The sequence below is a fragment of the Protopterus annectens genome, chromosome 11.part0 (assembly GCF_019279795.1).
Source record: "Protopterus annectens isolate FY-2018-M chromosome 11.part0, PAN1.0, whole genome shotgun sequence".
NCBI lineage: Eukaryota > Metazoa > Chordata > Ceratodontiformes > Protopteridae > Protopterus > Protopterus annectens.
In genome coordinates, this window is record NC_056745.1 from 1,024,993,036 (window position 1) to 1,025,009,882 (window position 16,847).

General features: G+C 40.2%; 1 protein-coding gene across 1 annotated transcript in view; it reads left to right on the forward strand.

The window, feature by feature from the left end:
* The first annotated feature begins 3,966 nt into the window (after positions 1 to 3,966).
* The window catches only part of CERK (ceramide kinase), a 606,813-nt gene continuing 593,932 nt past the window's right edge, over positions 3,967 to 16,847 (forward strand). The window contains exons 1-2 of the mRNA XM_044087264.1: positions 3,967 to 4,045; positions 5,758 to 5,868. Of these exons, the coding sequence (XP_043943199.1) occupies positions 3,967 to 4,045; positions 5,758 to 5,868 (190 nt within the window). The remainder of the gene's footprint in view (positions 4,046 to 5,757; positions 5,869 to 16,847) is intronic.

Sequence of the window (16,847 nt, forward strand, 5' to 3'; positions counted from 1 at the left end):
ATTTTAACAAGTATGCACCTTGGCTGAACAAACTAAAAGCAACAAATTGTCCTTTTAGCACATTAGATAGCAGACCTTTCCCTGCATGATAACAGATTTAATGCAACTGTCCTGTATGATGGTGAGTACTTGGGACACTGCAGAGAACATTCTCAGTTTAAGAAATAATATTTTAATATATGCAAATCAAGTAACACAGAGGCATATGAATGAATAGAATATAATGGGAGATCTGTTGCCTATGGACCAATTATGTGGTAGGAGAGCTGTTCACTTGCATTATGGGTAATGCATTGTAAAGTAGTACTTTTACAATTTACTGTAAAGTTGGCATTATGACTGAGTCCTCTAAACTTGGATCACTTTGCTTGTTATCACTTATGAGCAGACTAAAGCAGGAATGATGAGTGTACAACCTACTCAGGAGGCATACCTCTAAACTTCTTAGCACAAGAAATCTGGGCATAATCCAAAAATAGCTGGGGACAAAGATCCAAAAGTAGTAACATATTTTAAATATTGCTGTTATAAACATAGAAAGTTGCTAGAATAAGTGTTTTTTCATTAGCATGCATTTTTTGAGAGATATGAAGTCTGACACTCAAATTCCTGTCATTAGTAACTGACTTTTATTCCCAATGATTTGCCAGAAAACCACACATTTTATGAAGAAAAGAAAAAAAATATAAGGTAAAAATCAGGACATTCTGTGAAAATCTGGACTTTTGAGAGACCTATCAAGAGGGCATGAATATCATCATGCTTTTAAGAAGTTAAAGCCAGCTGTGATCAGTCATTTAGACAGAGTTGTTAGATTTGTTGATGGACTACATATCACTTTTTAGTTCAGATGTCTATTGGGCAGCTAGTAATCTCTGTCTGTATGCATATGAGTATGTGTTTGTGTGTATTATATGCATATATACATATACATATATATATATATATATATATATATATATATATATATATATATATATATACACATACACACACACACCAAAAACCAAAACAAATGGAAGATCCTGGCCATGATGCTGGAACTTGTGTATAAATAAGTAGAAACAAAGTACAGACACCACCACAGCAATATTCATAAACCAATTACTTTAATAAAGCAAATATTTGTGTGATAGTAATTTATTTTTCTTTATTAAAGCATTTGATTTATGCGTATCACTGTGGTGGTTTTGGTATTTTGTTTCTACATATTTATGTATATATACGTGTGTGTATGTGTATATATATATATATATATATATATATATATATATATATATATATATATATGTGTATGTGTGTGTGTGTGTGTGTGTATAGTGTTTTTGTGTGTATTAAGGATCTAGCTGGCATTTCTTAAACATTTGGTAAAGAGTGACTGTGTTGTTTTAGATATCAGTTTTTAGTTCAGATGTCTGTCGGGCAGCTAGTAATCTCTGTATGCATGTGAGTATGTGTCCATTTTTGTGCACAACTCGAGGATAATAAAGATGAAAAGTAACATTTACAATAATGTACAGTAAGAATGTTTGCATATGTGTGCACAAGACCTGCATTAATCCTTATACATATAGTACTGTCAGTAGGGGAGATGCGTATTAGTATGCTGGTGTTATCAAATACTGGCACAGTGGTTAAGCAAGTTTATTCAGTAGGCTTTCATAAAAACTGTTAATGAATTGTGCTCTGCAGATATCTGAAGGGGGTCTATGTCAAATAGTTGAATGGTCACATTGTCTAACATCATCTCATCAACAATGCAGTCCGTCAACCCCCCCATGTGGGGCTGCACCCACTATACCCCCCCCAATTATATATACCAACTCTGAGATTGCACTACAGTAGGGAAAAGGGCACATTTCCTGATCCCTACCATAACACAATCTCAGTCGGAACAGTTCAACAGCAGCAATGTCAATGAGATGATACGTATAACAATGTGGCCGTTTGACTGTATGACATAAACCATCTGAAGGTAGTGGGTATTTCAAGGAGTTAAGTCACAGAGGGCTTGAGTGATACTAAAGAAGTAATTGGTCACTGAAGTTATTGGCTTTTTAGAAGGGAGTGCAGATGTGAATAAATGGAATGCTATGAAAAATTTAATATAGCAGAATTGACTTGTATTGTTTTTGAATAGCCTGCAATGTAAATGAACTTTTGCCTGTACCATGTTTCTTTCTGCGCAAAACACCTACATTTCATATACTTTTGTTTCCCGTATGTTTTTATGGATTATGACTTAACTATAATAAGTAAATTAAAAAAATATATATTATTTTTATAGATATCCACACAGTGCCTGTGTCAGAAATCATTGCTGTCAGAGAAATAGAAATTGATGAACATAAAGATGATGGAAAATGGCAAAAGATATCCAAGCCTATGGCCTTCAAAGGTAACATTTTGTTCTTGAGTGTTGAAGTACTGAGTCATATGCTGTTATAAATAGGACAGTCATTTCAGCCTTGACACTGTTTGATGGAAATGGTATTTGTGCATAGTTTGTCATGTGGGTTTGAATGACTTATGACAGTCACGTTTGAAAGGCCAGTGAGTGTTCCATTTTCACTGCTTAATTTTGCTCTTTTTGAGATATTTATTTTCTGTCAGTACTCTGTGCGGGGTGGGGGTGGGGTTCATTGAGTGACATTTACAGATTAGTCAATCTTGTTGCTGTCATTGATTGGCAGATATGTAAACCAGTGCAGGATAGACTAAGATTGCATAAGTATTCCAGCATTACTTGAGGTAAATTTCACGGAATATGCAGGGGATACTGTAATCTTCCAAATATATCATTTTAAAATCAAAGCAGGTGGTAAATGGTTTACAGAAACCTGAACTGAACAGTATACAACTCTAAACTGCACATCAGAAAGGTGGACACCCCACTGCACCTCCACATTAAAATCAAAAAGTACTTTCAACTAATCGGTAGGGGGTGTAGAAAGATGGCAGTCCCCAGTGTTTGAAAGAATGTAATAGATGCACAAAGCTCACAGTGTACTGAAAGAGAAAATGTACATTTCCAGCTTTTTATTATTCTGGGCTTTGCATTCATGTCATGCAAACAACTTTTAAAAGCCTTAATTTTAAAAGTACATGAATACTGCATTGCAGTGATTTTTTTGAAAAGTTAGTTCACACATATGAACATTGCATCTGACATTTCTTTGTTAAATACTCTCAAAAATACTCATTATCCATGTCACAGGTGGTGTTAGTGGGTGGTTCCTTTCATTCATTAGTGGGTGTAATCAAGCTGAAACTAAGCAAGAAGTGTTCTTTCAAGGGAAGGTGAAAGCAGGGTTTGGTACTATGCATCAAGTTAGTACTTTAAGTAAGTTTTGCAGTTTTTCTTTCAGAATTTATCTTTTTGGTATGGGGCCTAGGCCAGCCCTGATGCATTTACTGTTCTTATCTTGTGCTATCTGCAGCAAGCTATTTTTTTAGCCTTTTGAATTTTTCTTGTTAGTCCTTTTATTTTCTTCTTGGTGGGCTGTTGCTATTTTTAGGGGAAAAAAGCTGTTTTAACTTTATTTCCATTTGCTATGCACTTTTCAGCTTTTCTTCTTAGAAGCATTTTCTGCTGTTTCTAAAGTTTTGATGTTTATTCTTATGCATCCTTTCAGAGGAACTTGTAGATCATTAAAATATTTGCTGTCATTTATTGTGTTTGAGTGGCTTGCGTTATTCTGTCATGCACTATGGTTTCATTAGTGTGCCAATGTAATGAAAATAGTTCACGAGTGAGCTTGTTTTTAGAGGAGTGCCATAGTTCTAAGTGTGATGCTTGTGCTGAGTTTTCATCTCCTGTGCCATCTTGAGAGTTCTTGCATGAACAGTTCTTCTGATCTCAGTACTTATCAGCCTTAAGACCATTTAATTCTTTGAGGAATAGTAGGGTGGAGTCCTCCACATTTCAAGCTCACTACTTCCAGGCAGGAACCAGCCTAGTCGAGAATGGATCAAGTAAACATACAGTCTGGTCTTGGCACATGCTTGGAAGGAACTTCAGTCTTGAACAAAACAGAGACCTGCTGTTAGATCTATTTCAAAAGAAAAATAAGACACATGCATGACCATAGATCATCTCTTCTGTATTTCCAATGTCATCAAAAAGAATGCAGCCAATTGTTAAGAAGATTTGTAGTAAACTCACTGAAAAGTCTGTATCTTTTGTATGGTACAAGCTAATTTTCCCGTGCGCCATGTTGTAGCTGATTTGGTGCCTGATGGGGATGTTGCCCCAAGAGAAATCTTGACCATGAGATTTTTGATGCTGAGGGAAGGCTTCATACCAGCAGTGTTTAATTTCAATTATAGCATGTTTGCATAAGTTTAGAATTTACTGGTATTACAGTGCCATTTCCATCCAAATTTGTGTCACTTGCTGAGTCATCAGCATTGTTTTTTTGGGGGGGTTGATTTTCTTTGTTTAGACACTGGCATTGTTGTTGATCTCAGAGTTAACTATGTTGAAGCTCTCAACCTCAGTGGTAACCCTTGCTCAATAGTAATCCTTGCTTTGGTTCTTGTCCTTTTAGATTTTGGCACTGATTTTGGCCTCTGTACTTCCTGTACCAACAATGGAATTAATGGCTCCCAATCTGACTGGAGTTGCTGATGTTGATTCCAGATTAGTACTTAGCCATTCTGTGGTCATCCTTCCACTTCCCTCTTCCATTCTGTGGCCATCCTTTCCACTTCCCTCTTCCATGTCAACAGCCAGCACAGATACATGAGCCTGTGTGTGTGAGGTGCATTTCAGTGGACAGTATAGTTAAAGGTGTTTGGATGTCATTGGAACTTTCCCTTCATGTCAATATACTGGGAATGAGAGCAGTCCTACTGACCTCCAAATATTAGAGGGCTTCCTCCCAGATGAGTTACCCATACAGATGAACAACATGGTGGTTGTGTAGTACTTCATCAAGTGTGGGAGGACTTGATAGTATGCCTTTATGCCAGGAGACTGTGAAAGTTATGGAAAGGTGATGTCCAGAAGTTTGTTTGTTTATTTGCTGCTATCCATATTCTGGGAGAGTCCAGTTCCTTGGTGGATAGGCTTGAGCGTGGTCATTTCAGTGATTAGGAAGATTCTTTGAAAATGAAGGGAAACCCTTCTGCAGCATATTTGCTTCTCTCTTTCCATCTAACAGGTGCAGGAATTTCTCATTCTTTCTATTTTTAGGTCAGTGTTTGATGCATGGTCTGCCCCTCAAGTGGCCACTTAGACTTTTGTGTTTCCCCCATTTCCTCTGCTGGAATGGGATTCATCCACAAGACAAAACTGCACCAAGCCAAAGTTATCTTGAATACCCGTTACTGGCCCTAATCTTGCCCTGCATGCCCAGTCGGAACAGTTCAACAGCAGCAATGTCAATGAGATGATCATTATAACAATGTGGCGTTTGACTGTATGACATAAACCATCTGAAGGTAGTGGGTATTTCAAGGAGTTAAGTCACAGAGGGCTTGAGTGATACTAAAGAAGTAATTGGTCACTGAAGTTATTGGCTTTTTAGAAGGGAGTGCAGATGTGAATAAATGGAATGCTATGAAAAATTTAATATAGCAGAATTGACTTGTATTGTTTTTGAATAGCCTGCAATGTAAATGAACTTTTGCCTGTACCATGTTTCTTTCTGCTCAAAACACCTACATTTCATCTACTTTTGTTTCTGGTGTGTTTTTATGGATTATGACTTAACTATAATAAGAAAATTAAAAAAATATATATTATTTTTATAGATATCCACACAGTGCCTGTGTCAGAAATCATTGCTGTCAGAGAAATAGAAATTGATGAACATAAAGATGATGGAAAATGGCAAAAGATATCCAAGCCTATGGCCTTCAAAGGTAACATTCTGTACTTGAGTGTTGAAGTACTGAGTCATATGCTGTTATAAATAGGACAGTCATTTCAGCCTTGACACTGTTTGATGGAAATGGTATTTGTGCATAGTTTGTCATGTGGGTTTGAATGACTTATGACAGTCACGTTTGAAAGGCCAGTGAGTGTTCCATTTTCACTGCTTAATTTTGCTCTTTTTGAGATATTTATTTTCTGTCAGTACTCTGTGCGGGGTGGGGGTGGGGTTCATTGAGTGACATTTACAGATTAGTCAATCTTGTTGCTGTCATTGATTGGCAGATATGTAAACCAGTGCAGGATAGACTAAGATTGCATAAGTATTCCAGCATTACTTGAGGTAAATTTCACTGAATATGCAGGGGATACTGTAATCTTCCAAATATATCATTTTAAAATCAAAGCAGGTGGTAAATGGTTTACAGAAACCTGAACTGAAGAGTATACAACTCTAAACTGCACACCAGAAAGGTGGACACCCCACTGCACCTCCACGTTAAAATCAAAAAGTACTTTCAACTAATCGGCGGGCGGGGGGGTTGTAGAAAGATGGCAGTCCCCAGTGTTTGAAAGAATGTAATAGATGCACAAAGCTCACAGTGTACTGAAAGAGAAAATGTACATTTCCAGCTTTTTATTATTCTGGGCTTTGCATTCATGTCATGCAAACAACTTTTAAAAGCCTTAATTTTAAAAGTAGCTATTTTTTATTGTACATGAATACTGCATTGCAGTGATTTTTTTGAAAAGTTAGTTCACACATATGAACATTGCATCTGACATTTCTTTGTTAAATACTCTCAAAAATACTCATTATCCATGTCACGGGTGGTGTTAGTGGGTGGTTCCCTTCATTCATTAGTGGGTGTAATCAAATTAAGGCTGAAACTAAGCAAGAAGTGTTCTTTCAAGGGAAGGTGAAAGCAGGGTTTGGTACTATGCATCAAGTTAGTACTTTAAGTAAGTTTTGCAGTTTTTCTTTCAGAATTTATCTTTTTGGTATGGGGCCTAGGCCAGCCCTGATGCATTTACTGTTCTTATCTTGTGCTATCTGCAGCAAGCTATTTTTTTAGCCTTTTGAATTTTTCTTGTTAGTCCTTTTATTTTCTTCTTGGTGGGCTGTTGCTATTTTTAGGGGAAAAAAAGCTGTTTTAACTTTATTTCCATTTGCTATGCACTCTTCAGCTTTTCTTCTTAGAAGCATTTTCTGCTGTTTCTAAAGTTTTGATGTTTATTCTTATGCATCCTTTCAGAGGAACTTGTAGATCATTAAAATATTTGCCGTCATTTATTGTGTTTGAGTGGCTTGCGTTATTCTGTCATGCACTATGGTTTCATTAGTGTGCCAATGTAATGAAAATAGTTCACGAGTGAGCTTGTTTTTAGAGGAGTGCCATAGTTCTAAGTGTGATGCTTGTGCTGAGTTTTCATCTCCTGTGCCATCTTGAGAGTTCTTGCATGAACAGTTCTTCTGATCTCAGTACTTATCAGCCTTAAGACCATTTAATTCTTTGAGGAATAGTAGGGTGGAGTCCTCCACATTTCAAGCTCACTACTTCCAGGCAGGAACCAGCCTAGTCGAGAATGGATCAAGTAAACATACAGTCTGGTCTTGGCACATGCTTGGAAGGAACTTCAGTCTTGAACAAAACAGAGACCTGCTGTTAGATCTATTTCAAAAAGAAAAATAAGACACATGCATGACCATAGATCATCTCTTCTGTATTTCCAATGGCATCAAAAAGAATGCAGCCAATTGTTAAGAAGATTTGTAGTAAACTCACTGAAAAGTCTGTATCTTTTGTATGGTACAAGCTAATTTTCCCGTGCGCCATGTTGTAGCTGATTTGGTGCCTGATGGGGATGTTGCCCCAAGAGAAATCTTGACCATGAGATTTTTGATGCTGAGGGAAGGCTTCATACCAGCAGTGTTTAATTTCAATTATAGCATGTTTGCAGAAGTTTAGAATTTACTGGTATTACAGTGCCATTTCCATCCAAATTTGTGTCACTTGCTGAGTCATCAGCATTGTTTTTTTGGGGGGGTTGATTTTCTTTGTTTAGACACTGGCATTGTTGTTGATCTCAGAGTTAACTATGTTGAAGCTCTCAACCTCAGTGGTAACCCTTGCTCAATAGTAATCCTTGCTTTGGTTCTTGTCCTTTTAGATTTTGGCACTGATTTTGGCCTCTGTACTTCCTGTACCAACAATGGAATTAATGGCTCCCAATCTGACTGGAGTTGCTGATGTTGATTCCAGATTAGTACTTAGCCATTCTGTGGTCATCCCTTCCACTTCCCTCTTCCATTCTGTGGCCATCCTTTCCACTTCCCTCTTCCATGTCAACAGCCAGCACAGATACATGAGCCTGTGTGTGTGAGGTGCATTTCAGTGGACAGTATAGTTAAAGGTGTTTGGATGTCATTGGAACTTTCCCTTCATGTCAATATACTGGGAATGAGAGCAGTCCTACTGACCTCCAAATATTAGAGGGCTTCCTCCCAGATGAGTTACCCATACAGATGAACAACATGGTGGTTGTGTAGTACTTCATCAAGTGTGGGAGGACTTGATAGTATGCCTTTATGCCAGGAGACTGTGAAAGTTATGGAAAGGTGATGTCCAGAAGTTTGTTTGTTTATTTGCTGCTATCCATATTCTGGGAGAGTCCAGTTCCTTGGTGGATAGGCTGAGCGTGGTCATTTCAGTGATTAGGAAGATTCTTTGAAAATGAAGGGAAACCCTTCTGCAGCATATTTGCTTCTCTCTTTCCATCTAACAGGTGCAGGAATTTCTCATTCTTTCTATTTTTAGGTCAGTGTTTGATGCATGGTCTGCCCCTCAAGTGGCCACTTAGACTTTTGTGTTTCCCCCATTTCCTCTGCTGGAATGGGATTCATCCACAAGACAAAACTGCACCAAGCCAAAGTCATCTTGAATACCCGTTACTGGCCCTTGTGCATCACCAGGGCAACAATTGTGTGGCATTTGAATCCTTACAGTTACTGGCTCATTCAGTTCATCCAGTTGCAGAAAAGTACAAGATTCTGGTTTACTTTACCTCTTGTGCAGTAAGAACACTAGTCACATCTGACAACTACAGGGACTTAGCTCTACATTCTGCTGCATAGGTTTCAGTGCAGTCAGTGTGTTAATACAACTACAGGGACTGAGCTCTACATTCTGCTGCATAGGTTTCAGTGCAGTCAGTGTGTAAATACAACTACAGGGACTGAGCTCTACATTCTGCTGCATAGGTTTCAGTGCAGTCAGTGTGTTAATACAACTACAGGGACTGAGCTCTACATTCTGCTGCATAGCTTTTAGTGCAGTCAGTGTGTTAATACAACTACAGGGACTGAGCTCTACATTCTGCTGCATAGGTTTTAGTGCAGTCAGTGTGTTAATACAACTACAGGGACTGAGCTCTACATTCTGCTGCATAGGTTTCAGTGCAGTCAGTGTGTTAATACAACTACAGGGACTGAGCTCTACATTCTGCTGCATAGGTTTCAGTGCAGTCAGTGTGTTAATACAACTACAGGGACTGAGCTCTACATTCTGCTGCATAGGTTTCAGTGCAGTCAGTGTGTAAATACAACTACAGGGACTGAGCTCTACATTCTGCTGCATAGGTTTCAGTGCAGTCAGTGTGTTAATACAACTACAGGGACTGAGCTCTACATTCTGCTGCATAGGTTTTAGTGCAGTCAGTGTGTTAATACAACTACAGGGACTGAGCTCTACATTCTGCTGCATAGGTTTCAGTGCAGTCAGTGTGTTAATACAACTACAGGGACTGAGCTCTACATTCTGCTGCATAGGTTTCAGTGCAGTCAGTGTGTTAATACAACTACAGGGACTGGGCTCTACATTCTGCTGCATAGGTTTCAGTGCAGTCAGTGTGTTAATACAACTACAGGGACTGGGCTCTACATTCTGCTGCATAGGTTTCAGTGCAGTCAGTGTGTTAATTTAGAGACCAGTGAGCTCATTCTTTCCTCATTTGCATTTACTAAGTTTTGCAAATGACTGCCAGTGTTAAACCTGCCTTGCTCATGATCTTCGTGTGTCACTGTTGCAGTCATCACACTTGGGTTATCTGCCTGCAGGTAGCCCTCCGTCCGCCCGAATACCAGAGTCTTAGTATTTCTGCGTCAGATGCTGTCGCTCCAGGACTGACGTCACGTCGTCAGGGGTATAAAAACAGGCAGCCGACACCATTACATCGGTTTTTCTTGCCCCAAATGTCAAGAGCCCCCAAATAGGGAGCTAGGTCATGATGGGGAAAACACCACCATTAAAAAGTAAATACCAATACCCCAGAAGGGGTTAGTAATAGCCATAGATAGGAGAGAGAAAACCAGGGGGATGGAGGGAAACCAGGACTGCAACAGTGAATACACTGAAACATCTACATTTATGGTAAGTGTACACAACTGTACTATGTTCTCCGTGTTTCATTGTTGCAGCCCTCACACTTGGGTGGATTCCCAAAGCTGAAGAAGGGGGCAGGCAGTCAATAAGGGTGGAGGCAGTCAAGAAGAGTTAGGGCTGGCTAGTATGCCTTGCAAGACTGCTGTAGCAAATCCTGCCCTGGATTTGGAAAAGATTGGCAGGTGGTAATGCTTGGTGAAGGTGTGTACAGAACGCCATGTAGCAGCCTCCAGGATGTCCATGGTAGGGACTCCCCTGAGAAATGCTGTAGAGGTAGATGTTGCCCTAATGGAATGTGTTCTGACCCCCTGAGGGGTTGGTTTCCTATAGTGCTTGTAGTAGAAATGGATGCAGTGTGCTATCCAATTGGAAATAGTTTGTTTTGAAATGGCCTTGCCCTCTGCCCCTGTTGCAAAGCTGACTAGTAGCTGGTCAGATTAGGTTAGCTCTATCAAGGTAGAATCTGAGCTGTCTGTGCGCGTACTGTATTCTTCCTTATAAGGCAAATTATTGAGTACAATGCCCCCTTCGGCATGTACTTCGCAAAGCACATGCAGCAGCTGGAGAGACCACGGAGGTTCCTCACCAGGAGAATTCTGGGTCTCAAACATCTACCCTAGACAGGCTAAACGCCCTGTCCCTCTACTCAGTTCCATACAGACTCCTCAGAGGTGACTTCTGTCTGGCATACAAAGCAATCTCAGACCCCGCCTTGATGGGACTGCTGCATATCCGCAAGTCAAGCTCCACTCGAGTAACCCGCATGCGTGACCTCAACCTGGTCTGTGACATCAGTAGGACTTATTGGCAGGACAGATTTGTGTCCCAAGAGACTCCCCCATCTGTGGAATAGACTCCCTTGCCACGTCAAGCAGAGTACCTCATTATTCCTTAAGCGCAACCTGGATAACTGGATGGACAACAGAAAATACACCCCTGGAATTCCACCTGTGTTCCTGCTGGACAGGGGCTTTGGGTGCTGACTTGTATAAACTTGGGATAAACTGTTGGCTAGGCTTGTAAGTGCCTCAGAGCCAATACCTTTGTAACTTCTTATTTATTTATTGCATTTGTTTACCGGGATAAGTCCACTGGGCCTTAAAGAGCCCATTTTCAGTGGAGGCCCGGGGAGAAAAGCTCCAACCAGATACAGAAAAAATATGAACATTAATTAGTACAGAAGCAGAAACAGTGTTACAGATAGTAAATATAGTAACATATACAGAATATATACATAAAGCAGGAATCTAGTTTGTTTGATTACAGTAATATATACAGAACATATACATTAAAGCAGAATTCAATGAATTCAATCAGAGAGGTATAAACAGAGATCAGTATTATTGTACCAGTATCAACAAGTGAAGATAAAAATAAATATGGAGAAAATGTCATCAGTCACTAGTAGCAAAAGACATTGGAGTTTAGTAATCATATAAGGAGCGTGAAGAGGTTAGGTTATAGAGCAGGAACGTAGCCAGGAAGAGTTGAGATGATTATCTAGACTTTTCTCTATGGTAAAATTGAAGTGGTATGGCAATGGTGTATATGTGAGAGGTGCAGGTTTGGAGGGGGATGCTTTTGGGTGATAGGGATACTAAGATGTTGTTCCATGTCATTATGCATGAGAGGCCTTGAGGCCTCTCTGGTGCAGTCCTCAGAAACGCTTCATGCACACAAACAAGACAGTTCCATCACAACACATAAAGCCACATCTCATTGTGTCTCGACTACCAAGCCCATAAGGCAAACACAACACAACCCAATTTCTTGTAAATGTAGACTCCATTGTGAGACACACTAGTGTAGCTCTCACCAGGCTGGAAAAGGGGAAGGTTACAGGCCAGGATTTGCCAGATAATGCAAGCACTCAGGTCACTTACCCCAAAGTACCAGTATGAGTCCATGTGGGCATGAGTGATCTCAGATGTGCGTCCTTGGACTGTATGAAGAGAACAAGTATGGGCCTAGCATTGAGCAGCATCTTACTGTATTCAAGGTTGATGCTACAATACCAGCAGAAAATAATCAGTTTTAACAATTGGCTTGGCTACATTCCAAAGGGGTCCAAAGCTTGTCAGTCTGGGAGGACATGGTTGACAGGCCACACTACTTTGCCAGGGATGGTCTTCACATATCCCCTCTAGGCTTGCACCCACTAAATGTGAAAAAGCAAAAAGCGAAGGTGTATCTATATACATAAAGGATAAGCACACCTCAAGGCTGGTCAAACATTACAAGATGCTTGAGCTACTGTGTCCAACTAACCTTTGGAAAAATCCATTACCATATTTTTGCCCTATATCATACCTGAAGTTACTAGAATCACTCACCATCCAGCCCAATACCATAGTCATGGGTGATTTTAATTACCCCTCCATTCATTGGGAGACGTACAGGACTACTAACATGCAAGCCCAAAGATTTTTTTGTAAATTCAAATGGCCTGGAGCAGGTAGTCTGCACTCCCACTAGGGAAAAAATGTCCTAGATCTGGTACTGACAAATATGGGAGAGTTCTGCCTACCCCCCCCCCCCCCCCAGTGCAGTGTCCTCATTGGTAAGATCAGATCACAAAGTGGTTTTCCTTGAAATAAAGTTAAAACTAGTTCTTCCAAAATCTTTTAGAACTTCTGTAAGGTAAATTGCCCCTATTAAGGGATGGCATAGCTAGTTTCTAAGCTCCCCCAAGTCCTGAAACACTGAAAACTATGCAGAGGCGTACACAAAAGCTCTGTATGACCATATAGACAGCTGCATTGAAACAACAGTACCTGATTGAAATAAAAACAGGTCAAACAGCAAAAACAAGCCACCTTGGTGGGACCCCTGGAATTAATAGGTCATACAACAAAAATAAGGAAATCCTTTCAAGAAGTAAGAGGGAATGTGCACAACAGAGCAAAAAGTCCCTCATTAGTCTAAAGCAAATCAGAGAACTAGTCAAGTATCTGAAAGCAGACTTTGATGTAGAAATAGCCATCAAAGCTAAGGATAACTGTAAGGCATTTTTCACTTATGTCTGTAGACTTAAGGGCAGCACCCAACAGTGTGCAGAATTAGATGTAGATGGCATCACCTGCACTCAGCTGGAAGATGTAGCAAATCTGTTGGCTGACAAGTTCAGTTCAAATTTCATCGCCCCATCATTCCCAGTTCTCCCCCTGGAAATACCCTGCATCACTGCACCACCTATTATCACCAAAGAACAGGTTGCCACTGTGCTCTCTAAAGCGAAAATCATGGCTTCAGTGGGACCTGATATACCAGGCTGCCTCTTAAACAGCTTAAATCAGGACTTGTCAGGCTCGTTAAGAGCTCTGTTTAACCACCGCCTCCAGACCGCCTTTGTCCCGATAGGGTGGAGGACAGCAACGGTCATCACTGCATAAAGGGGGGACCATCTCCTGATCTGGGAAATTACAGACCCATAATTTTGACTAGTCTTGTATGCAAGACCATGGAAAGAATAATCCTGGACCTGATAAATAATGACATAGGAAACTTCCATCTATTGGCCACAACCTAATTTCAGCTTTGTCAAGGACAGGTCATGCCTAATGAATCTGATGGATTTCTTTGAGAAAGTCACTAAGGCCATGAATGAGGGTTCAACAGTACATATTGCTACTTCGACCTGGTCAAGGCATTTGACACAATTCCCTTCTCAGTTATTATAAATAAACTAAGAAAACTGGTTTTAAATCTGTAAGTCACCAGATGGAAAGCCTGTTAGGCTCTTGGATAGGACACGTGGTTAAAATGGATCAATCTAGTTCCAGCAAGAGGCCAGTAACTAGTGGTTTGCCACAGGGCTCAGTGCTGGGACCACTCCTTCCTGTTCAGAGTTTACATTACTGACGTCAAGGCTAATATAGAAGGTCTCTGGATGACAATATTTGCTGATAACTTCAAGCTGAGGGCAATCATTAAATCCCCCAGCAATGTAAATATCCTTCAGGAGGGTCTAGATTGATGCCAGAACCATGGCCTAAAACTAAATGTGAAAAAATGCATTATCATTACCCTTTGGTTGTCAAATACCTCTGCAAATTACAACATCAATAGCACATCTCTAAGATCAAAGTCAGAGCTGAGAGATCTTTGTACCCAGATAGATGGCAGCTTGAACTCTGACTACTATGTGTCCACAGAGGTGAGGAATGCCTTCTATGTGACACAATTTATAAATAAAGAAATGGCATCCAGATCCAAGGAAATTATAGTCCTTCTGCACTCGGCCCTCATTAGACTAATATTCAGTTACAGTGCGCTATTTGGCATGTACTTGATTAGGCACTTGCAGCAGCTGGAGCCACCGCAGAGGTTTCTCACAAAGAAAATACAGGATGTAAACAACATGTTCTACATGGATATACTAAAAGCCATATCCCTTTATTCAGTCTTGTGCCTATTGCTAAGGGTTGACCTATACCTGACTTACAAGGCACTGACAAATCCATCCCTGATCGAGCTGCTACACATGTGCAAGTCAACCAGCATAAGGGTCCCTTGACATAGGGTGATGCATGTCTCAGAGGTTGCCTCTTCTTTGGAACAAGCTTCCTATTCACATTAAGCAGTGCCTTTCCCTGGCACTCTTCAATGCAGTTTGGGTAAATGGATAGGGAAATCACAAATTCACACCTGGGGTAGTGCCTATGTCCCTTATGGATGGGGACAGTGTGTAAGATACTCAGTGCAAAGGCACAAATCCATGCCATCCTCATGCCCCTAGGGACCATGTATTGGGTAAAATTGGGTTATATTGGCTAAGTGTGTAAGAGCTCTTAAGCTGTAACTTCCTATGAACCTTTACATAATGGATCTCCTGCCAAGGATAGCACAACGTCCAGCCAGTATACCAAAGCCTTTAGGTCTTAGGCACCATACGTCACACATATGTTCCTAGTGTACAGCATAAAGATGACATATGGACACAAACCCGCAAAACTTTTTGGCACCAGTCCAGATGCCATTATCGAACATTGCCTGAATGTTCAGCTGTGCTGGTTACCAAAGTGCTCCATTGAGGTTTCTTCACCCCTTTTTTTCAGTTTTGCCTTGTATTTGTGTTCATCATCTAGGAAGGGAAAATGTTAGTGTGGGATGCAGATTCCCCATAAAGACCATCATGACCATGTCTTTTTGGCTTGGGTGCTTCCCATGACCATACACAGTGCTCTATCTGTTAAGCTTTTTTCCCTAAGACCCGGTGTAGTCATTCATCCTCCTTGTCCATATACCTTGAGAACCAATGACTTAAGCTGTTGGCTCAGGATGCTGTGGCGAAATCCTCCTGTCCTGGGTGGCAACAGTCTGCCAGAAAGACTAGGCCTGATCCAGTTGTTTTCCAGCCTCTTCTGGATGTCTGTCTAGAAGCTAGTGAAAGCCTTGGAGACCATCCTTTGCTTGCCTTGGATCCTCTGCTGTGACCCTGACAGAGGTCGGCATGTCCTTGGAAGCTTTTCCAGTGTCTGCTCTGGACATTGAGGGGGAACCTTGGCGTTTTATTTCCAAGGGACTGAGTGGTTTTCCTCCGATTTTTGTGAGCGAGAAGATCCCTACTACCATTATTGAATCTCGTCGAGGGTCTGAACCTCTGAAGGTACTTGGAGCAGACATCCTGCTCAAGAAACTGCTCAAGAAAATGCAGAAAACTAAACTGTTCACCACCACAGAAAGAAAGAAGCCAATGATTACCTTTGTATTTTATTAAAATTCCAGTCCAGTAATTGATCCAAAATGCAGTCCCACAGCACAGGTAAAATCTGCACAGATTTGGATCCAATAAAATCTGGTTAGCAGCAAACACAATGCATAAAATGCAAACTTCCCTAGCACCTCGGCTCTTCAGCCTTTACAGAGTATATCCTTACACATACAGCTCATCTTTAAATAGTGGAATTATAAACAATTAACCAATCACAATCTTTAAATCAATTAAAGGAAACACTTCCAATGACATTCTTGATTCAGTTCATTTGGAATTAGTGTTAAATTTCAAAATTAAAATAGATTCCGGCTTCCAAAGTTGCTTTTTAATATCAAAATCATACATTTGTTGTACTTTCCCTAAAACTGTAGCCTGTAAACCGTGTACGTTCCCATCATGACATTCCTTAAAGTGTAATGCAACAGGGCTTTCTTCTTTCCTTTTCTTAACATCCCTAACATGTTCCTTTGGACTTTGAAACTTCTCTTATTTCCGCTATGCATACCTTACCACAGGGACATTTCAAGCCATAAAATATACCTACACTGTCACAGGAAAACCTTCCTTTACATGTAAATTTTATTTCATTGATATTATCAAAACTTTTTACAATATATTGAAAACGACTACGCTTTCCACAAGGGAAAAGTGCCTGTTGTATCTACTACCATACTCCTATTACTTACAGGCAGCTGAAACTTGCCATGCACTAAAAAGTCTCTGATACGTCTACCTTTTGAATAGGAGAACATAGGGTACTCATTAACTTTTATATTAAGAAATGTATTTTCTTCTAAAATACTCCAATGAT